At 39.2% G+C, this 23,081-nt stretch overlaps 3 protein-coding genes across 3 annotated transcripts; 1 reads left to right on the top strand and 2 right to left on the bottom strand.

Moving 5' to 3' along the window:
- Positions 1-1,283: 1,283 nt before the first annotated feature.
- gstm.1 (glutathione S-transferase mu, tandem duplicate 1) lies at positions 1,284-7,337 on the top strand. The gene is made up of 8 exons (XM_010788048.1): positions 1,284-1,443; positions 2,954-3,029; positions 3,133-3,197; positions 3,290-3,371; positions 3,800-3,897; positions 3,987-4,082; positions 6,368-6,478; positions 6,930-7,337. The coding sequence occupies exons 1-8, from the start codon at positions 1,408-1,410 to the stop codon at positions 7,023-7,025; spliced, it is 660 nt and encodes a 219-aa protein (XP_010786350.1). The 5' UTR covers positions 1,284-1,407; the 3' UTR covers positions 7,026-7,337.
- Positions 7,338-7,448: 111 nt separating this feature from the next.
- eps8l3b (EPS8 signaling adaptor L3b) lies at positions 7,449-16,136 on the bottom strand. Its single transcript, XM_010788036.1, has 18 exons — positions 16,037-16,136; positions 15,146-15,257; positions 14,851-14,966; positions 14,418-14,482; positions 14,178-14,336; positions 13,038-13,187; positions 12,553-12,638; positions 12,317-12,447; positions 11,739-11,860; positions 11,480-11,621; positions 11,270-11,349; positions 11,049-11,123; positions 10,524-10,669; positions 9,442-9,673; positions 8,652-8,768; positions 8,486-8,577; positions 8,267-8,399; positions 7,449-7,768 (listed from the first exon to the last, which is right to left on the bottom strand). The coding sequence occupies exons 2-18, from the start codon at positions 15,181-15,183 to the stop codon at positions 7,727-7,729; spliced, it is 1,926 nt and encodes a 641-aa protein (XP_010786338.1). The 5' UTR covers positions 15,184-15,257; positions 16,037-16,136; the 3' UTR covers positions 7,449-7,726.
- A 374-nt stretch (positions 16,137-16,510) lies between these two features.
- atp5pb (ATP synthase peripheral stalk-membrane subunit b) lies at positions 16,511-22,115 on the bottom strand. Its single transcript, XM_010788025.1, has 7 exons — positions 21,988-22,115; positions 21,131-21,167; positions 20,866-21,008; positions 20,174-20,337; positions 19,723-19,848; positions 18,995-19,174; positions 16,511-16,772 (listed from the first exon to the last, which is right to left on the bottom strand). Exons 1-7 carry the CDS (start codon positions 22,013-22,015, stop codon positions 16,695-16,697), a joined length of 756 nt encoding a protein of 251 aa, XP_010786327.1. The 5' UTR covers positions 22,016-22,115; the 3' UTR covers positions 16,511-16,694.
- Positions 22,116-23,081: the final 966 nt, after the last annotated feature.

Genomic DNA, 23,081 nt, shown 5'->3' with positions numbered 1-23,081 from the left:
AGGTCCCATTATTTTGAGATCTCAAATTGTCATTGAAAAATATCTTTAGCATTTAAAAAAATGTTTTAGTAATAATAGAAGAAGAAAAAAAGTATGCCATAAAAATATAATTTAAAAAGTCATGGAATAGTACTTAAAAAAACGTTATAGTATGGCATAAAATTGTCATAAGAAATGTCATTTTAAAAGTCATCGTATTTCATGAAAAACGTGAAAGTATAGTGACTGTGAAAAGTCATGAAAAGTAATAGTATTGTATGCTATACCAACAAATACAAATGTTAAATAAATTAACATAAAAGAGTCATAGTATCAGGGTTCCTACAACATAAGGTAAGTTACATTTAGGAACTTAAAGACAGTTGGACTGCGGACATGTGAATCAGTGAGTAGAGGAGAAGTGAAACAAAGAGTATTGTGTGCATACTCAGCTCATTACTGTCCAATGTGGGTCAAAGTGAGCAGGAATTTAACACCAAATTCAGACTGACAACAAACCTCTCTAAAATAAAAGTTGGTGTCGCTGCAAAGAATAAATTCCTACTTCACACGCATGTATAGTAACCGCTATTATATGGCTTGTTTTCTTCGGCAGTGCTTAACCAATTAGTCCGACATTCTTTTAGTGGATCTACTGTCAAGTCAATAATTAATTGTTTGAGTCACTTGTCATGTGCAAATGTGCAAAAGTAAATGTGCATTGATTTCTGCAATTGAATCATTGTAAACAATGTCTGTGGAAGGAGTCAATGAGAAAATATTCTCACTACACAATCTGAACTGAATCCTAAAAAAGCTTTCAACTGGTAACTCTTGGATAACTATAGTTTTAAAGATATAAATAAAAAGTGAGCATGCAAGTAGACAGACATCTGAGGAGAACTACTAAAGAAGATTGAGTTATGTGTTAGCTCCAGAGAAAGCTAGTATTTTGCAATTCCAAAGTCAAAATGAACTTTCGTCTTTCTTTCTTTTGTTGGCTAACATATAACATATTATTGCAAAAATCATTCTAAAGATTGTCTTGTGTGAGCAGGCCTCCATAAAAGGCTTACTATAATCCCTGCACACACACACTTGCCATTCAGTTGCGGCAGCTTTTCATATGGTAATGGTAAATCTGGACTTGCATCTCATCATGATTCAGCATAGGTTTGGGTAAAACAGGTTTACATGAACAATAAGTGGTTACAATAACCTTCATTTTCAGGGTCACATTGATTCATATTCACACAGCATGGAAATGTATTTCGGCAAACAAAAGAACCGGTTGTGTAGGCTGAGGCTCCCGGTTCACCCCGCCCACCGGCTGTAAAAGATACCAGCTCAACGAACTCAACAACCCTCCATTCCTGCAAGCAGCAGAGTCGCCATCTACTACACTGTGGTTTCGGAAAGTGATTGAAAATGACGATGAAACTGGCTTACTGGGATATTCGCGGGGTGAGTTAGGACTTCTTCTTTGTTTCTATATGAGCTCTGCAGTTTGCAGCGTTGTTACTCGACACCAGACCCCGGGTTACCGAACACGTCAAACTCTTTGTATCCGTCTTAATACTGATATTATTAAAAGTGTGCTGCATAACGCCAGTGTGTTTTATAAGCATATAAGACATTTTATAAAACGTTAAGTATCGGAGATTTAATCAGGCGCGGCTTCGTGTGCACGTGTTCTAAACATTAGCCTTAACGTTAACAGTAATATAAATAATTAAACGTAGCCTACTGAAACGTTAACGATGTTAATCAGCATAAGGGTTAAATTAAGTGTTCATACATTTGGAGCTGTTTTTTTAGGATGAGCAATGTTACCAGTGAAACTAAATGTCTATTTGTTTATTTCTGAAATGTAATTTTTTTTAATGAACTCCAAATGCTAATGGTTAGCTACTTGCAGAATCTGCACAAGGGCATTTGTAACAGAGAGCCGTTAGGAGCAAATGTACACACGGTGACACGGAGTTGTTGTTCAAGCAAGGAAAGGTCGAGTAACCCTTTGGTTCAATGTTTAACTAAACTTCAGGTTGGGCTGCAATAAACAACCTTTATAAAAAATCAATAAATAATATCATATCATATACACAGGCCTCTAGAGCCAATACGGCCCATACCCCATAATCAGTTGTGTAAAGCAGTGTTTTTCAAAGTGGGGGGCCGCCAGTTTGAGGGAAACAGGATTTTTTTTTAAATGTTATTAATAACTGCATATCTATCAATCTATGTGTCCTTTGGTGCCAATCTTTTCATATTTTTTGTTTTTGAATCACACGACCGCCCTTCAAGCCAATCAGAATCGAGCTGACGCTACTGCGAGTAACAACGCACTGCATGTTCCATCGGGAGGCACTTGTACACATCATTTAAAAAAAATAATTGCAACAGGGGGGTCCCCGCCAGAGGATAATGCTATATGGGGGTCTTTGGCATGGCAAAGTTTGGGAACCCCTGGTGTAAAGTAACTAAGTTGGCCTACATTTAGTGAAGTAGGCTACTGTATTTAAACTTAGTACAATGATGAGGTACAGTAGCCTACCTAAATGTATTATTTTTAATTGAATCTGACAGTTGTATTACTTACTGTACTTTAAAGATTGTAATTTTAAAACCTACAAAAAACTTTAAATACAATGCAATTGTTTTATGTTTAGTTCCTTGACAAACAAAAGTGAAATAAGTTCTCCCTCAGTGGGCTACAGTATATAAGGTATTGTATTATTGGTGTACATTTAGCAGACAATTCCTTTTAACTATGGAAGTAATTAAGCAATCTGAACACTTATTCCGCCCCTGCTTATATTGCAAAAGTTCTAATTTATGTGGCCAAAACCAGAAAGTCAGACGCGCTCACACAGCCATGTTCTTGAAGATAAAAAAAATTCTAATCTTGATTCAAAAGAATCTTGAGAAAACCACAATATCTCATCCAATCTCTGATTTTTGGACTCTAATCTAGCTCGCACAGCCTGCTCGTCTGCTTCTGGAGTACACCGGCACCAAGTATGAGAACAAGTTTTACGTCTGTGGTGAAGGTAAAGTACAGATTTGAACAGATGCATAGCTTTATACTCAAAGAAATGTTGCAAGTATCCAGTATACCTGCTTCATCATCTCACCTGTATTTCTCTCACACAGCTCCCGACTTTGACAAGAGCTGCTGGACTGATGAAAAACCCAAGCTTGGAATGGACTTTCCCAATGTAAGTCAGTTTAACCTGTAATTATTAATGAAAGTGTACAGCTGGAAATACAAAATGTATATAACAATAGACATTTGAACATCTCACCATAGCTGCCCTACTTGGAGGATGGAGACAGAAAGATAGTGCAGAGCAATGCTATCATGAGATACATTGCTCGTAAGCACAATTTGTGTAAGTATTTTGTATTTGTTCCACATTTTTATATATTTGGTTAAAAGAGACTAATTTATTATTCAGAAGCAGTAAACTAAAAGTGTTTTGTTGTAACCTATTTTGAAGTCAATGTTAATTTAACAATGTAATGACTTTAGATAAATGACACCAATAGGGTAAGAATCCCTACAATCTTAAATCTTAATATGCAATTCTGTCCGTCTCAGGGTACAATCTTCTTATGGCACAAAATGAGTTTGTCATCCAATGCCTTGAACAAAGATGTATTTTGTATTCATCCTTTAACATTTCAAAATAAGATTTCTACTATTTTTAGGAAAACTCATGTTCTGCTTAGTCAAAATAAGGAACCACACAATGATATGCATATGTCAGTATCTCACTTTTCTTCCTCAAGTGTCTCATTAATTCTGATCTGATTGCAGGTGGAGAGACAGAGGACGAAAATGTCCGTGTGGACATCATGGAGAACCAGGCTATGGACTTCAGAAATGGCTTTGTGATGCTGTGCTATGCTGACTTTGTGAGTCCTGCATTAAACGTTTAGTAACACTGAATTTGCAACTTTCCACCTTGAGTCTTCACTAATGCCAACATCACCTCTGACACCAGGACAATATAAAGCCAGGGTTCCTTAAGATGCTGCCAGACGCACTGAAGAGCTTCTCAGGTTTCTTGGGAGACAGGAAGTGGTTCGCTGGTGACAAGGTATGTCAGAGATGTCATTTTAAACTGTATTAATACACCACCACCCTACATACATTTGACATATAATGGCCTTAGAAAGAAAAATTAGCATTGACATTTGGAGTTGTTTTCTGATGAATAAAACTGGGTCTCTCTCGAGCTGCTATATGGTCACTAACTTTGTCTGCTGTTCGGTGCTGGTCGTGTCGCACACGGTAGATTTATTAGCTTTTCTGCTGGAAACGGTGTTGATTCAAGGTGACGCAGCACAAAGCAGTAAGTCTGTGGGTTGAACCAGGGCTCTCGACTAACTTTTTTCACCATCCTCCCGGAACCGTCCCGAAATACAATCTAAGCCGTCCCGAAATTAATGTGGACCCTCCCGAATTTAAAATATTAGTTTTTCTACATTATCATTAGTTAAAATCATTCAAAGTGATCTTTAACATAATAAAAACATCATACAAATCATTAGATGATAATTCATCAACCTTTTTATTTGAGTAAATCAGTCAATCACATAAACAAAGGACAATTATATTTAAACAAACACACAAACGAGAAAATTACTCTAATATTGAATCCAATTAAGTCCCATCCAATTAACAAAAAAAATCCAACACTCTATCCTGAAGACAGAACCCAGAGTAACCACTAACCAGGATGACAGTCTGTAACACAGTCAGGAGACCTTTACAAACTGCCCCGCCCCCTCGCACACAGACGGGAGAGAGAGATCTCGTCTGGATTGGAAAGCTCGAAAATACATCATAGACGCATGTTGTAGTCTTATTGCATATTAGAAACGGAGTTGGCAAAACTTAAAACTGCGAAGGATAATGTTTTATGTAGCAATAATACAGTATTGACATATATTTTTTAAATGTCTCCAAGTACCGATGAAAAGTCAGATAACGTCCGGAGCTTAACGTTACACTGTCTTTAATAATTCCGCCCGGCGGGGCCAGTTTTAATAACCGGGGCTCCAGTTACTCCATCCTTACATGGGGAAGGAGGCGCAGAGCATATTGCTAAGGATTAATATAATACTGGATGGGGTGGTTCTCATCTTCGCGCCTGCTTGTAATAAGGGGATGAAGGAAGAGGTAAAGTTATAATAAAGAGAGGCGCCTGGCGCTCCAGGTCTGGTTCTGCTGGTGCGTTTTTGTGACTTGTAACGGTAAAAATTTCAGAAATTCCTTCCACGGGGGATTGTCCATTGTCGATTTTACATCACTCAACCCGCGAAATACACACACTCAGAACTAGAGCTCTGTAGCTAGACCCGCGAATTGTGCGGCCAGGAATTCGCGGGGCACAGCCAGCTGTGCCGCTGGCTGACAGCCAGTGGCACAGCTGTAGCTACGTAGGCTACTTTGTGTGTGTGGTGTGTGTGTGTGTGTTGTGTGTGGTGTGTGTGTGTGTGTGTGTGTGGTGTGTGTGTTGTGTGTGTGTGGGTGTGTGTGTGTGTGATGTGTGTGTGTGTGGTGTGTGTGTGTGTGTGTGTGTGTGTGGTGTGTGTGTGTGTGTGTGTGTGTGTGTGTGTGTGTGTGTGTGTGTGTGTGTTGGTGTGTGTGTGTGTGGTGTTGTGGTGTGTGTGTGTGTTGTGTGTGTGTGTATTTTGCGGGTTGCTAAATGTTTTTGTGCGTGGTGGGTTGTTTATGCGTGTGTGTTTATGTTGACAAGGAGGTTTAATAACTGTGTGCTACACAAAACGTGCAGTCGGTTTCATTTTCGTCGCCGTTTGTAGTAGAGTTAGCAGGGTGTTTTTATTTTAACTCTCGTCCCAAATTCGTCCCAAAATTATTTTTTATCCTCCCCGACACTATTTTTTTCGACGACGGGACGTCCTTAAGCTCGAGGCCTGGGTTGAACAACCAGAAAGATAACCTTTAACATTTCATAAAGCTTCTGTAGACCTGCCGAGTTGGACAATAGGGACAAACAATGACTGACTGCACTGTTGATGGGTGCAGCTTCAAAAGGCTGGTTGACTGTAAAATATGGACGTTATTGTCAGATGGTTGTCATTGACGAGTTGTCATGGATAGGGGAATGGAGACCAATCTTGCTTTGTGTACCAGGCTTTCAACGTACAGTATATCTGGTGAGGAGTTGGACATTTCAACATTGAGTTCTATGGAGATTGCCCCTTTCTGCAGGCGGCCTCAAGTGGCCAACTGATGAACTGCAGTTTTGTTCTACTTATGTATAGGCCTCACTGCTCTGCCTCCACATTTGCCGCTTAGTTTGAACCTGTACTTCGCTTTCAGCATATTTGTTAATACAACTCTTCTTTACAACAGATCACTTTTGTGGACTTCGTCATGTACGAGCTGCTGGATCAGCACAGGATGTTTCACCCTACGTGCCTCGATGACTTCAAGAACCTCAAAGATCTTCTAGACCGTTTTGAGGTGAGAACTCTCAACTGATATAAAACACACATCCTTCACCCACCACTGAAAGTTGCATTCAGGAAATACAAAGTCCTGCACATTTTGTCTTTCTCTGTGATGGTGTCATGTCTTTAGGTAAATAATATCAGGTGGAAGAAGAAAATGAAATCCAAACGCTACTGAAGTAGATGTTTGTCAATGTAAAAACTATTTTTGTAACTTTTTTTAAATACTGGTTATATTACTAGTACTGCATCAAATTATATAAAAAAACGTCACCTATTTTTATATGGGAAAAGTTGCTATTAACTACTATTCAAGTAGCTTAAGTATAAGGTAGGATACAATGGAAACCTTAGTAAATCTACTTTATTACTTTCCACCACTGTAAATAAAGTATACATGTATGGGAAGTTGTGGGCTGATTTTGCAAAGTTATTATTTGTAATGACTTCATATGAAATCTTAGGCTCTGGAGAAGATCGCTGCATACATGAAGTCGGACAGATTCATGAAGACTCCCGTCAACAACAAGATGGCCAAGTGGGGAAACAAGAAAGAGTGAAGGACAATTCCTCCACACCGTAATAATGAAAGGAACAACGTTCACAAGTGCAACTGCCTCAATAACTTGTAAATTCAGGACAAGTGACATTCTTTGTAGTATATTTCTTTTATATGCTGTTTTCAGGTCCTTTGATCACATATTACAGTTTCCCAAACGATTACATTCACGTTCTAAAACTGTTCTAAGTTGAATCTGAGTTGTGTAAAAAGAAATACAAATTTGTATTGATATTAAGGAAAAGTTAAAGCACTTAATTAACATTTGAAAGAGAAATTATTTTGGACCGATTAAAGTAAATCTTGCACTTTCTTTTTGTCTGTGGCTCAATTTCAACATCACTTTACAATATACAATACATCTAACCATTACAATAAAATATAATATAAGTTAATACAGATAAGAGAAAGAAGATCTGATTTGTTTGATTGAACACATACAGGCTTTCGGGGTAAATAACAGTCAGAAAACCTATACAAAATGTACTTGAGCTAACTAATAGTCAAATAAATTGCAGTCAAATTTGATTTAAGTCACAATTACTGCTGCTGGTGATAAGTTATATAGAAGTTTCATTCAGTAAAGGTGCTTTTCCTTATATAACTGAATTGCAGAGGTAAATCATTTCTGACATAAAGATTAATTAGACAGTTATTCCATTTGTTAATTCAGGAGAACTCAAACCCAAGTGAAGCAGGTCATTAGTAGCGGCCGATGAACGGGCTTGATGGTTCACTGGCGAGCTGTGGGGAACAGGATGAGCCATTAATGGTTTCACATACTGCACACTTAATCTGCCTACTAAATGAAAGACCAGCAGACTGCACACTGAAGTATTCTCAATCCAAATGTCTACTCTGCATCACATGACAGTCTGTTACCGTTTTTCTATAGTACAATATGTATGTGAGCTCCCATGATTTTCCTCTTAACCGCTCCTAACCCAATCATTCCTAATGGTTTTATCCAAATAATATTTAAAACGTCTGTCTCAGTCCTCCATTGGACAGTCTGAAAAGCTGCAATGCATTTTGGGGAAGTTGATTTTTGTACAATAAGGTAACATCCCATACTTACAAATGATTGCTAATCTAGAATACATCCCGGCATTACTCACATACACAAACTCTACACTTTATGCAGTTATATTTGTTATTATTAGTGAAATATTACTAGTATATAAGCAATGTGATTCTGACACAGCCTTATAGAGTCAGTGTAGCACATAACGCGTCACTTACTGCAATGGCTGACTTAACGGCCTGGAGCTGGAAGAAGACCTTCCCCCCCTCCTCTGGACACACAGTCCTGATGTCGTTCTTGCTCATCCCCAGGAGCAGTTTGCCGGACAGCACCCCGAGGCTGTTCACGGTGCTGCACATGGAGACACATGAAAGATTATATACGACTTTCTAGTGCATCACAAGTCTTCCTGTTCCACTGTGAGTTATTTCACTCACATTCTGGAGAATCCTTTGTAATCCAGCCAGGCTTGGACCTCTGCAGATGTGGAGGTCATGTCCAGTGTCACCGGATCCCCGCGAGCGTCCCACTGTGAGGGAGAGCGAGGGGAATAAAATATCATGTGGAACTTATTAAGTGGTTACTTAGTAAAGCTTAGCTCACCGGTTGGTCTTGAGCAGACTCGTCGCTCTTTATTGGCTCCAGGACATTCTGAGGAACGTAGCCTTCCTCCTCCCGGGAGTTACGGACAAGCCACCACTGCTTCTCTTTCTTAACCACCTGTAAAAGGCAGAAGAACCAAACATCTCAAACACCTGGATGCTGATACTGCCAGAAAGACTGAGAATGCACAACAGCTTGATGAAAAAGCACAGAGAAACAAGACTGAGTCCTGAGTGGTACAGAAGTACGGTGTGTGAAGTTTTGAACAGGGTATTATGTCTGGACGTTGGCTCTCATCCTGCTGTTTCAATGTCAATGTCTTTCACTGAATTTTCACTCACTCTTATCAGCTTATAGTTTCATTATAGACAATACATTTTATAAATAGCACCATTCATACATAAAAAACACCCATGGGTTTAGTTATAATAATATATAATATCATTCTGAAATGAGTAGACCAGAACTTAGACCTGAATGACCAGAATGAGTACTTTTACTTTAGTTTAGTGCTAATAGTTTTGTACTTTTACTAAGTATTTATTTATTGTATTATTTAGTAAAAATCTATGAATGCAATAAGTGTTATTGGATTGGATTTCTACACTGGTATTACTAATTATAAATACAAATATCTAAGTACTTCACATCTGCATACAGTAATCTACTCCAAATATGCTTCATATAAAACATGTTCACTATTATTTGTATCTACAATACTTGCACAGTGCTTAAAAACACAAGCATAATCCTGTATATCTTAATTCTGAGTCAAAGTTTTTCACCTCACCTGAACATCTTCCCACTTCATGATGCTCAGCTCTCGGCTGTTCCTGGCCATGAAGTCGTAAATGACCCGCATGTACAGAGGAGGCTCACGGGGGGCGTTGGGGGGGAAGCGCTGACTGTTGGACCTGCTCATCGGAGGGAGGGGGGAGGGTCTGCGGGACAGGGGAGACGGCTGCCAGCCATCGTAGAACTCTGGGATGTAAGGTTGGACATCTTCGTTTGGAAATCTCGACCTGCGAAGGGACATCAGCCACGTTTAAAACACAAACACATATTTCCAATGCTTTAATGACCTTTTAAATGAACTGTATTAATCATTGCTTCTAGTGAGTTTCATTAGACAAATGAGTGATTGACATTCAAGCATGCACAAAACAAGAAAATCATGTGTCATCACAATGTCATTTTGAATCACAAAATGTTTTCACTTTCTAATAAGACCCAGTCCCTGAAGAGTTTATAATAAAAAAAAAAGAGTTGTGACACTTTAAGATACTTTGTGTAGCACTGTAAATATGAAGCAAGAACCACAAGATGGTTAGCTTAGCATAAAGCCTGTGAAAAGGAGAACAGCTGGTGTGCACAAAGGTAAACAAATAAAGAAAGGAATTTGTTTATCCAATGTATAATGCACCTTCATCTGATTTCAGTGGTTAAATGCTCCATTGTTGGACTACTAACGACAAAGAAAGTGTACCGCCACAGGAAGCTGAACACCAGATAAAGGGATTTGTTTTACAACATGGCAACCATTTGTTCATATACACTTTAAAAAACACACCAATAAAGCATTAGCAAATGAATGCATTTAATAAATATGCCCTTCAATGTATATTCTGCCAAAAGTTAGGCCTGAAGTTGAATGTACCATCCTACAACTGAAATATGGGATAGTTTAAACACTCTCCTGTCTACCACGTTTTCTATAGGGCCTGAATGCGTCATATCAGCAAACACTACGCCCAAGGTCAGGGCGTGAGAGGGCAGGTGACACTTACAATCAGTGGGCTATATAAGAGGAGGTAACAGGCCCAATAAAAATATTTATGGGAGTGTGTGTGAGGGTCATAAAGGCCGCCCCACCTGGGGAAGTTCCAGCAGTCTCCCAGAGACCGCCACAGCCGGTCCTCCTCGGGGTCCACCACCTCACTGAGCAGCCGCAGGGCCGCCTCCGTCAGCAAGGGGGAGAGCACCGTGAGAGGCAGGTCTGCAGGGTACTCAGGCAGTATCTGTGGGAATGGAAGAAGGAAGTTAGTATGAACTGTTGAAGTGAATACAAATAAGATTGACAGTGAGAGCATCACATGCAAATCTGCAATAGTGTCTCTGGTGCATGGCTGTGGCTAGTCTTTTTATTTATTGTGGGTTTAATATATAATATAAAACAGCACAAATTATCCGACTTTAACGATTAATCGATTTTCTAAATACTAGGCGATTATTCTCCTGTCCCTCGAATAATCTATTACTCGACTAAGAGTTGCAGCAATAAACAGTCATCTGTGTCTCTGTCACATGTTTCTGGTCTTGCCTAATTACAGTTTTTAATCCCTGTAAATAATTGGTGGGTGGAGTTTCCAGTGAAAAAAAACATTTAAAAGAGCTCACCGAGTTTAAACTGTTGAAGAAGATGTGGACGAAGTCAGGAGCCGTGGGGCTGCTCAGGTTCCCTTCCAGCTCGCCCTGCAACACAAACAGATTCAGTCACACTGCTTCCTGCTGAAATCACACGAACGTGCTTTAACGTGTGTCTACACGTTCAAGCTTTCACCCAAAATCTTTCCCAAACAACTCTGTGGAGACATTAAGAGCTTTGACAAAGTGCTAACCAGCAGATTGAATCCATATTTGACATTCTGAAGATAGGAGACGTATTCCTCCCAGGTTGGCAGACTAGCATCGGGTGCACCTGCATAAAAAAAACATATTTTTATAAATGTATTATCAGCATATCAGCACCTTTAGTGAGACACTTCTCCAGTAATTACTTCTGTTTTCATTATGTGCAATTGGAAATATAAACTAGGGATACAAATTACCATTTCTTTTAGATTTCTTCTTCTTAGATGAGCTTTTTTTCTTCTTGCTCTTCTCCCCTTGCGGTAAAGAAGATGCATTTACTGCAGCAGACACTCTGCCCATGAAGATCTCCAAGTCATTTATAATGTGGTTCAAAATGTCCTGGGAAAAGGAACAGACACACATGACACAATGTTTTCGAGATGATTAGATAACTTCTATGATCATTTATCATGGATATAGACCAATAGTAGTGCTTGTATTTAACGTATCACTGACTATGCTCCTCTCTATGTCCTTCTGCTCCGCCGGCTCTGGGCTGATCTGTAGTTCATAAAGATCAGGATGGTGCATCATCGGTTCCTGTGGTGTGTAGGATCTTGGAGGCTGCATATCTTCTACTAGACATCACAATTAATAGTTAAGAAACAAATATCATCAGTATAAACGTTTGCTATTATTTTTACATGTCCATTTGCAATAGGTAGAAATTATATTTTGTATGTTTGAATGGTGTTTTTGTGCTGTGTATTGTGTGTACCATGGCTTAACTTGGAGAAGGAACCATTTCCACTTGGACAATAAAGTTAATCTTATTGTCTAAGTGTCCAATAAAAGTGCCGGTAAGAGTGCTTTCTGTTTTTATAACCCCGAAGTGTTAAACTCAATCCCTTTCGATGTTAAGATAATGAGCTTTCTAAGTATTTCTATGAGAAAATTAAAGACATGCTTTTAATGTGGTTTTTCATTTTAGAGAAACGTGAGGCTTCAACTTTATGTTTAAATCATTTCATTGTTTATTCCTATCCTTAAAAATAGTTTTTCATATGCTTTCAGTGAATTAGATGAAGCTGTACCTGGCTCTCTATCCCTCCACTGTGGGGGCGGGTTGTCCGGTGGTGGTGGGGGGGTTCTCTCTCGCAGCACAGGACGAGGCCCGGCCTGCCTCCCTGGGACATGTTGCCCGATTATATTCTCAAGATTACTCCTGAAAATATACAGACAGCATTATTACATTTCACTACTCAATTACTTTCTAATTCAATTGATTTGATCTCCCTCTGGAGTGTATTCATGTCATGTGACATTGTACCTGATGTCAGGTATCTCTCTGCGCGGCTCCACAACATCACCTCCTCTCTGCATCGCCTTATCCAGATCACTCTTGACCTGCTCCGCCTGGTAAAACAGAGATTTATAATGAATGTCTACACAGATGGCAGACTGTGTTCTCTTGCCTTCTTTAACACAGAACAGTAATTATTTAAGAGTTGAAGAGATAATTAAAATAACTTCAATTTCTCATATTGCAAAAAATATATTCATTAAAGGAATTTCCATGAATCATGGGTACGTAGGTCTATTTTCTAAATCCTCATTGCTTAGATTTGTTTCCCTCATATTCACAAACTTTTAAGTACTTCCAGATTAACCATGTTTAAAGAAACCCCAATGACACCTGCAACAATCAGTAGTTATAAAATAGTGATGATATTTTCAAAGATCTGAACATGACTTTCACATAGTTAAGTTACGGTCCAGAGATCACTCTGAGGGTTCAGGTGAAACAGGACTCACCCCAGTCTCCTCACACTGGAACATGAAGACCTGGCGGGTGCGTTTGTTTCGTTCATGCACGGTAACTGTCAGCAGGGAGTTGTAGGCACAGCTGTCCAGCACCGCTTTGGTTTTCTCGATGGAGAGCAGAGGCAGCGACTCCAGCTCTGCCTGGAATGAGATTCAACAGCACAAACGTTTTGATGAAATACTCAATTAATAATCAGTACTGAAATTATTAACAAACTACTTTTCTAATAAATCTAAATGTCAGACACTGAATGCTTTCCGTCATCCTGGCTCTCCGAGCCGAGAAAACATCCCCAACAGCAATGGAAATAAGTCTAGCACTTTATTGTTCTATCCCTGACAAGTCCACTTTTTTAGATTTTATCTTTTTGAATGTTTTAAATAAACCAAAAATAAATGCTTGTAGATCTACTTAGTACTCAATAAAAAATGAAGCTATGGAAGACCTGTCAGGCAAGTGACAAAAAAACATTTGTTTGGTGATCCATTTCCCAAATATTATTTAAATAGTTTTGTTGCTTTTCATGTTTTACCACTGAAACGTTTTTGGAAAAGGATAAAGAAACCGACAAATTACCCCAGCTCAATTCTAAAAGGCTCTTTTTTGGCTAAAAGGTCATTATTAAAATGTTAAATATAGTTTAAAACCTGCATTCAACATAGATTTGTTCAGCAGTTAAGTCATTAACACAACAATCTCAAACAATTCAGATTTGACTAGATATGACCCCAGCATACTTTTTGTGTCACTTTCCTCACTTCCTTCTGAAGAAAAAAGGGATTCAAAAGCATTTGTTGATAGTACAAAAATAAATTGTACATTTTCATCACATACAGCCGTAACAACTACTTTTATCAATTACAGCACTAAATCAACTAATGAGAGACCTTTAACATATTATCTTGCTTCTTAAAGATTGTTCCCTTTAATCACTTTCCCCCGGCTACACATTCAACATAGTACTTTAACTTTTAAAGCATTTACAAAATGTAAAACACTTGGAATTTTTTTTTAAAGGGGGACAAATATTAAAGGGGAAATGTTATGGTGTCCACATATTTTGGGCCTAGTGCTTCACCTTGTGCTGTAGAAAATGGATATATCTTTATCTAAAGTGTGAAGCCACCCACCTTGGTCTCAATGTCACTCAGCAGCAGATATCCACCCTGAACCTCCATGGTCATCTCCTGAGGCCACAGGCGACCCTTCCCATCCAGCCTCTTCAGCTTGGCCAGGCAGTCGTCCATCGTCTTCACCTCCTGGCCGTCCAGCTCGCAGGTGAACAGGTGCTGTCGAGACAAAGTGGAGACGTCATGGAGAGGAGAGATAAAGGATGTCTCCATGCTGGCGCTGTGTTAGGCATCACTTACCTCCACTCTGACGTGGAAGTTGTCGGGATGTTTGTTCAGCGAATCAGAGTACTCCTTTCTCTGCTCTGATGTAAAACAAATCTTTCATAAATGTCAGAAAATGGGGTTTCAAGCTAATAATTATAGCAGTAAACTGTTACATAAAAAGTAAATAACTCGGGGGTACACGTTGTTACAATGTTATTTTACAAGCAATAATGCAAACCTGTAGGCATGTTGTAGCCACTGTACAACACTCATTTATATAATATAAATCTATTTTGTATATATGTCTGAGTATTTATGATTGTTCCCTACATTTTTGGAATATTCGATGTCAATTTAATAGTGTCATTTGCAATTGAAAGACTTTGATGTGTGTTGTCCATCGTGAAAACAGTCAAATATGTATCTTATAGACACAATAATTAGGTTTGTTTATGTCTGAGCCTACTGTATATGGATTTGGCACTCGGTCTGGACATGTTGTTTCTCTGCAGCGGAGCGCCCCTCAGGTCGTCTTGTTGGAAAGCTCTCCTCTGCTGGGGGAGGTCCTCCTGGGAGAAACCCCTGAGGAGAGATAAAAGCAACAGATATGAAGATAAACCATCAGCTGCAGTTACCACCACACAGTTATGTTTTATCGTGAAAGGGTGTGAGCAGTAGTGTCGTAAATAATGTCATTGGTGTTCAAAGGCTTGACCAAATGAATCCCAAGTGAACCTGAAAGTGAAATTAAATATACTAACCTCGGGGCATATGAGAAAGGTCCGGTGTTTCCAAACATTGTGAAACTTTGTCTGCCTCTTTCTGGAAGAGTCAAAACTCAGATTGGCAGTAAATACTTAGAGCCTCTCCAACCTGTAGGAAAAGATGTTTCCTATGCTGTCAATCTGACAGAGAACAAGTCACAAAAACAACAGATGTTGCAAATATACATGACATAAACAGGGATTTGTTCACCCACTTGGTTCATTTACATTGTTTACTTCTGAAGGACAAAATAACACATTCTTTTCACAAATTAAAAGTTGAATTAACAAACAATAAAATAAAGCACACTCAGGTGTTTTATTGCTACTGTCCAATGTGTTTTGGTACGATCAGTCTTTCAGCTTGCTCAATGTCAGAAAGTGTTAGAAAACTTAAGAGGCATGTCGCAATGATTACACTACATTTAAACATTTCTTATTGTCTCGAGGCTCTCACTTGTTACTTCGCTTTAAAACTAAACTCTGATCATTCACGAAGAGGGAAAACCCCATTCAGTTCATTGTTATAAATTCATGGTTAAAATGAAAAAACACCAGTAATTATTAAACTGTCCTCAGGATTTCACCTGCTGACTGGACTTGGATCTGAATATATTATAGGTAAACAGAGTACCTTTTAAAACCGAAATAGAAAAAAACACCTGCTCCAATTTAGCAACAAGACGACAAACATCACAAATACACACATTACCAGAATAATTAAAACACGTGACTGCTGGATTAAATGAAGTTTCACGTTAACCTACTTTTTTGAAGAGCTAAGACATTTATATTTCTTAACAGAACGTAATGCCACCAACAGTCAAGATGTATTAAACATCCCTTCATTTAAACCTCTGATATTCTTTTCCATAATGTATTCATTACCTGTCAGTGTCAGCCCTGCTCTGGTGTCATCTTTCTCTTCTTTTAAATAGATTTTCTACCGAGCAGAATGCATCTGCTCCCCACGCAGACTAGAGAAATGTTCCTTGACTTCCTGCTTATAGGAGCGAGGATCAAAGTGCAGAGATCTGACAGGAGTGACAGATCCTGAGGCTTGGCAGGATTTGTCATTTTAAGGGTTTGTATGAGAGGTATGGTGTCTGTGGCTCATGAGTCCAAAGGTCTGAAAATGCTTCTAAGTATCACAGACAGAGCAATCAAAGGTCCTCAGTGATCCAGAAAATGCTCTTATACAATAACCTAGCTCGAGCGTAATCTATTATGGCTATAAAAGTGGTGACGTAAGTATGTTCCACATTCACACCCAACAACACTGACAAATACATGCAAAGGTTAAACTCAGTGTTTATAGAAAGAAAAGACATTGCTTTAAGTGGAAAAACACAAACCAGCCTCTTCAAGTTGAATAAGAGAATTATTTATTTTACTATCAGATGACGTGAACATACTGTACACACCCAAAACATATTGACAGAGACAATCTTTAGAGAGGATAACGTTTATTCTGTAAAGAAAAGTGGGGTGTCGTCATGGGACCGCGGGTTGGGGATGAGAGAAATCTTCTCTGAGGATCGACCGTTTATGCTGTAGCTTTGGCCTGGATGTTCTTGGCCAAGACATTCAGGTCTGAGATGCACTTGGCGATACTCTCCTTCTCCTAAAACACAAACACACAAACACAATGCAAACCATTGAGTGTCAACTTGTAAACTTCATAAAACATTTAAGAAATCTCTTATTTTAGAAGTAAATCAATAAACAATAAATAAGGGCGGCTCCGTTTTTCTATTAGTGATAATAGAAATCCAAACTAAAATAATTTCTCTTTTGTAAAATGAAAAATAAAGAAGGTCCTTATTTTATATATAGAAAAAAGGCATTTCTTGTTTTAATCAGATATTCCGTTTGAATGGTCTGTTTGAGTCCAGATGCAAAAGAGATTACATGAGCGTGTTGCAATATGGTTTGTATCCTAATTAGCAAGGCTGGGGAGTGTAATTAAGTCTGTTTATTATTTGTATCTGCGAATTGATCTGGCCCTTCCTACATCCAGGACATGGTTAAACCGTACACCCCACCACGTGCAATTTGCTCTGCATCGGCCAAACAGCTCGCTGCACCCGCACTGTGAGGGGGACCCAAGTTCCCATCAGCAAAAACACGTGGGTTTGCTATCCTGGCTCCAAAATGGTGGAATGAGCTCCCCATTGAAATCAGTACAGCAGAAAGCTTACACATCTTCCGGCGCAGACTGAAAACTCATCTCTTTCGACTCCACTTCGAACAATAAAATTACTAACAAAGAACTGCACTTATATACTAATAAAACACTTGAAATGTTTTGGCTCTTTGAAACCTGATGTACTTATATGATTCTGTTTTCTTCAAGGTTGTATCTTCCTGGTCGAATGCACTTACTGTAAGTCGCTTTGGATAAAAGCATCAGCTAAATGCAATGTAATGTAATGTAATGTGTATTTTAGACTTTAGTGACACCTAAAGTGTATCGTTAGTCTAGTTAATTCTAAAGATACTTGGGTAACATGTTTTTTTTTTCTGACAGGAAGGAAATAAATGCTGACGAGTGAAATCAAGTCCAAAGTATCTCCAGATGGACAGGAAGTGAACTCATCTGTCAGCCAAGAATCTCCATGTCACCGACGTTAGGGATCTAAAACCTGCTAACTTCCCAGAAAAATAACTATGGCTGCTTCCAAGAGACTCATAATAATAATAATAATAATAATAATAACAACAATAACATTCTCTTGGATAACTTGGAAAGTTTGCATCTTTAAAAAAATGGGTGTTTGTAGAGAGGGGGCTTCTCTTATAATGTTTTACAGCTGGGCCAAGACAGTAAATGCGCCACTGCAGGCCTCGCTCGGCCTCGCTCGGTTTGGTTAGGCCTTATTAGGCCAGGCTCACTTTAATGCTGCGCTCACATTACAGTTTAGGAACTGGGGTAGTATCTATAGTAACGCAGTGTAGGCGGAGCCGTGACGTCATCTTCAATGAGCGCCCCAGAAAAACAACACAGCCGTTAGCTCTTAGCACTCAGAGCTCACAGCTCTTCATATCTGTTCAGAAACTAGACAAAAGTTAAACAAGTACAAACCACAGACTGCCTGTGTCATGGCGAATACAGTCGCTGGTTTATTTATGTCTACTCTGTATAGGCCGTTGTTGTGAGTGTGGACGGTCGGAGCATATATAACGTTAGCTAAGCCAAGCTCCATTTAGAAAACACGCATTTTAAAAGGTTTTTTGTCTGCCGTCTGTCTGCAGACTTGTCAAAGCATTAATTCATGGTTTTTAATATCCGGTATCAGTATGTTGTTACTTCGGCATCATTTTGAAACGTGTATTAAATCACGGTCAAATATGTTCATCTTGTTGTAGTTGTAGCCCCCTTGACAGCGATTCTCTCTCTAGTTTAGCAAACTCAGCCCGACTCAGCCCTGTTTGTTGGCCTCGATAGAACCACGATTTAGTCGGGCCAGAAAAAAGGTGAAAAAGTAGCCCCGGACCGGAACTAGGCCAAGTGTAAGCGCAACCAAAAACAGGCCCCGCACGGCTCGGCACGCTTAAAGCGAGCTCCGCGCTGTAGTGTGAATCCGCCATAAGAGGACAAGACTAGAGATACCACCCTGACACTGGATGTTTGATCCTCAAAAAGGTAGAAAGATAGTGAAAACTGAAATCTCCCCCAAAACAAATGCAATGGTGACTTTAAAAAAATATTTGTGAAAAGCAAAACATTTTCATCATCCTCCTCCCCTCCTCCTCCTCCTCCTCCTCCTCCTCCTCCTCCTCTCCTCCTCCTCCTCCTCCTCCTCCTCCTCCTCCTGCTGGAGGCTTCGACAGTTTGACACCGACCTGCTGGGCGGTGATGCTGCCGACGACGTTCTTCTCCACCCAGTTGACCATGTGCTCCTTCTCCATCCGGACCTTGAGGTGCTGCAGGGCCAGCTGGTAGTCCAGGCGCCTCTTCACCTCGTGGTTCGCATGGTGTAGCCTCTCTCTGTAGTTGGTTTCCAACAGCATGGACACGTTGTTCTGAGGGGAAGAGCAGTCCATACAGTCAAAGAAAGCTCACTGACGAAATACACCTGGTCTACATTTGGGTTGCTAATGTTGGCATTTAGTGCATCTTCCATATTCATTTAAAGCAGGCGAAACTCCTTCCTTACATCTAAACATTTACTCTGATCTATTGGCTTTACAGCACATATGATCTAACGTGAGCTAGTTTGTAAAAGGTTTACTAAAGAAAAATGTACTTGTATGAAGGGCTTTATAAAAAGAAGTTTGGTTTTGTAAACTGAGAACAACGCTGTTCAATGGTTCTACTAGACTGACAATTGAAAGTGCAGAGGGAGGAACATTTACCTGAGCAACAGTTAAATGAGAGTAGAAGAATAGACTCATCTTTGGTCAGATATATGGGAATAACTTATCAAAATGTGTGGATAAAAATACTAACAGGTTCCTGATGTAAAGTTTAGAATAATACATGTTTATTGTGTAATGAGTGCCGCGTGAATAGGGAACGGAACATTATGAAGATGTGGGAAAATAGAAACGGACAGTTCAAAGCTGGTTACCCTCTTAGCGTCGAAGAGCATGGATCTTCCCTCCACTCGCCACTGTTCCTTCTTCTCCTCCTCGATAGCATCAACGTAGCACGCCATGGCTTGGTCCTTCACGTCTTCAATCCAGGCTGCTTTTTCCTGCAAAAACACAACACACACAGCATCATATCAGGGCTTGAAAAGGCTGTACACAAATTAAAAAAGACAAATAGCATACAAACATGTCTATGCAAAAAAAAAAGAAGATCAGAAATTCGGAAAAAGGCAGAATGAGTAGGATTAGGTTTGCATTTTGGCTTTGTTCGGAACAGAACACGGGAAAGAAATGCAAATATACATGAAGGTAAAACGTCAATTTGAATAAGCTCTTTCCAAAACGAGAAGGGTCCTCGTTATTTTGCCTTTAAAACGTAGCCAATAATTGGTCAGAAAAAAACGCAAATCCAAGTGGTTGCCAGCTTACCTCTTCCATTTTGTCCATAGCAGATGCAAAGCTTGGTCCAAATTTCTTGACAGCTAAGACGAAGACGGTGCCGACGGTTAGGGCTGCAACGGTCTCATGGTTGATGACGTAGAGCTCCTTGGAGAGCAGCCAGACGCTGAGGCCAGTACCCAGCATGTAGGGTCCTAGTGAGAAAGATCAGCATGGAGAATTTGATCAGTCAATGTTCATGTAGCATCTTCATTTTGATCAGAATCAGTGATAAGCCACAGAAACATACAAGCTGCATTCAGTTGGTATGCAATACATATCTGAACAACTCAAAGGAAACTAAATCTCTGCTTAAACTCTGACCATTCTAAACAGGGCTTAAGACTTTTGCTTGCCGCTGCATTTTATTAATTCAATTTCAGACTATTTGTTTAAATCTTTCCCACCACAATGAGTTATTGAACATTTGGAAATGACACTTTTTATTGCATGGATGATGTTTTTAATACTGACATCGAAACTCTTTGATGTTTGTTGGGTTTTGACCTAATGAGAATACATATGTAATATTTGTTGGTAGCTATTAAGGTTACAATTGCTGTTCATTATTTTATTTAAGTGAAGCTATACAGCGGTATTCAAATACTCAGTGTTTCATTTCAGCACTGATTTTTCCTAAGAGAAATTAAATAACCAAAAAGGTGAGTGTTGCGTCTACCGACCTGTAGCTCCAGTCTTGGGGTACAGGAGCTGGAAGAACTCCTCTGGTACGATGCCATGACGGACCTTGCCTGCCTCTGGCAGGGGGGGCACTGGAGCCAGACTCGGGGATGATGTGTGCAGGGAGCGAGAGGCCTGGATCAGACTGTGCAAAACAAAATCACACATCACTTTTAATAAGATAAAAGATTTGTATTTGTTATTCCTTAAATCTATCCTGTTGGCAACAAATACTTAAATACAAATATATTTAAAAAACACACTTACCCAGCTCCAAGGGGGGCAGTGCTTTTCAGGCCACTGGCTGCAATCAAGAAGAAACAATGATGTAAATTCAGGGCTGCAAATATTGCTTGTTTTTATTCATATTTAGTGCATTTATTTTATACTTAAGCATTCAACACCACTCTGAAATTGTTTCTACAACAGCTGAACATTGTAACCTTCATGAAGGTTGTAATAGTTCCAGGACTGTTGTATTTGCCATGTGTAATACATAAACTGGAAATGTATACATGGTCAATATATACAGAAGTCAAGAAATCTTATAATTGTATGAAGCCATTTTAATATCACCTAATGATAGCATGATATCAACAATACAAATGTCAGGTAGCAAATAGGTTGTCCTCAAATGAATAACTTGTGAAAGCTTTAAGATAAAATAAACACTTCTTGTGGATTTGCATTGTGTAAGTGGTGTTTGTCCTTTATTAAAAACGTAAAAAGTCCCAATACCGACCAACGCTAGCTGTCAAAAGGTGACATTTACATGCGTGCAGAGCTAAAGCTAGCTAACTAGCTTCGGTTTGCTATAGTTAGCTTTAGATCATTCAACACAGCTGTAACCAACTGTTAGTGGTGTCTGATATATAAATACAATACATTAAACACAGTCAATTGCGTTTTTGCCAATACAAATACAAGCAATAGCTACAGTTGTACCTTGCTTGTTGCTAAGCCACTTAAAGCTAGCATTAGCATGTCTCCCATTCAATGTGCGGCCTTCACTTTACCCTTCAGCTTCACATTCACTTTAAACTGTTCTTTCTCCGACCTGACACTGGTTATGCATGAGAGTTTCATACAACAATAATTTGCTAGATTCATATAATAATGCATACCTGACACAGCAATGACCCTGGACAACATGATTGAAGGAAGAAGAGCCAAGTATTCCTGCTACACTGGGCACACTGTTTGTTTCGGGCTCTTCGTGCCCTTCTGCAAAGAGCCACAAGGATGGCGGACACACGAGATATCCTCCTGAAGTATCGCGAGAGTTGAGTAGAGCTTCTATTTTTAGGGTTGTTAAAGGAAGTGACCACGAGATGGAGCTGTATGCACAGATACCATTTGTCACTGTCCTCACTTTTTGGATTGGATTAATAGAGATTATGGTATCAATGTAGATCATTTATTTGAGTTGATAGCTCTACTCTTTGCTAAGAGCCGTTGCATTAAGTAAAATACAATTGAAGATAATCATGACCTTAATTAAAACTTATTATAAATACAAAAATAAAGTAAATTAAACAAGTAAACAACCCATACACAACTACAGATGACAAATCTGCTCTCATCTACTGTACAGTTTTAGATTGAAGTTTGTTTATTTTCCCCATTTAACCAGCTACAACAGAGGCACTGGTATTGTTTTCACCTTTTAAGTCTGACTGTGGCCACTGGGTTCTTGGGGTCACCTTCAGTAGAGTGAACCACCACAGCCACAGGATTTACAGAAGACAACTGCCTGTTTGACAATTATACATCATAACAAGATAATACAACACAAAAATATCTATAATCTGAGGGAACCCTTTTGCTTCACACTTTGATCAATTGGGTAAGAAATAAAGAATGAATAAGGAAATACAAATCATTAAAAAACCAAATAAAATGCCCAGATTCACATATATTGGGTTTTTTCCAATTTCCATAATTATGTAACATAACACAAAATAACTGTGAATGGTAATATTCAAGTTATACGCTTCTGTCCAAACAAAATCTTGTCTTGACAATATATTGGTAAATCTGGTGTATACTCTGACAGAATATAGTCTAGTCCTCTTTAACCCACTTTAATGAAAAACTGTTGTTATTTTTAGAGCTCTCTCCACTGTGGTGTGTTTTATATCGCCTGTTTGCAGGGGGAATTGTCTGTGTGTGTGTAATCTTGGGGCCCACCCGTGTATGGCATCAGTTTGATGCGAGT

The sequence above is a fragment of the Notothenia coriiceps genome, unplaced genomic scaffold, assembly GCF_000735185.1.
Source record: "Notothenia coriiceps isolate Sejong01 unplaced genomic scaffold, NC01 NC01_scaffold00001303, whole genome shotgun sequence".
Classification (NCBI taxonomy): domain Eukaryota; kingdom Metazoa; phylum Chordata; class Actinopteri; order Perciformes; family Nototheniidae; genus Notothenia; species Notothenia coriiceps.
Note: the sequence above shows the minus strand (reverse complement) of the source record. Positions and strands in the feature narration are given on the sequence as shown.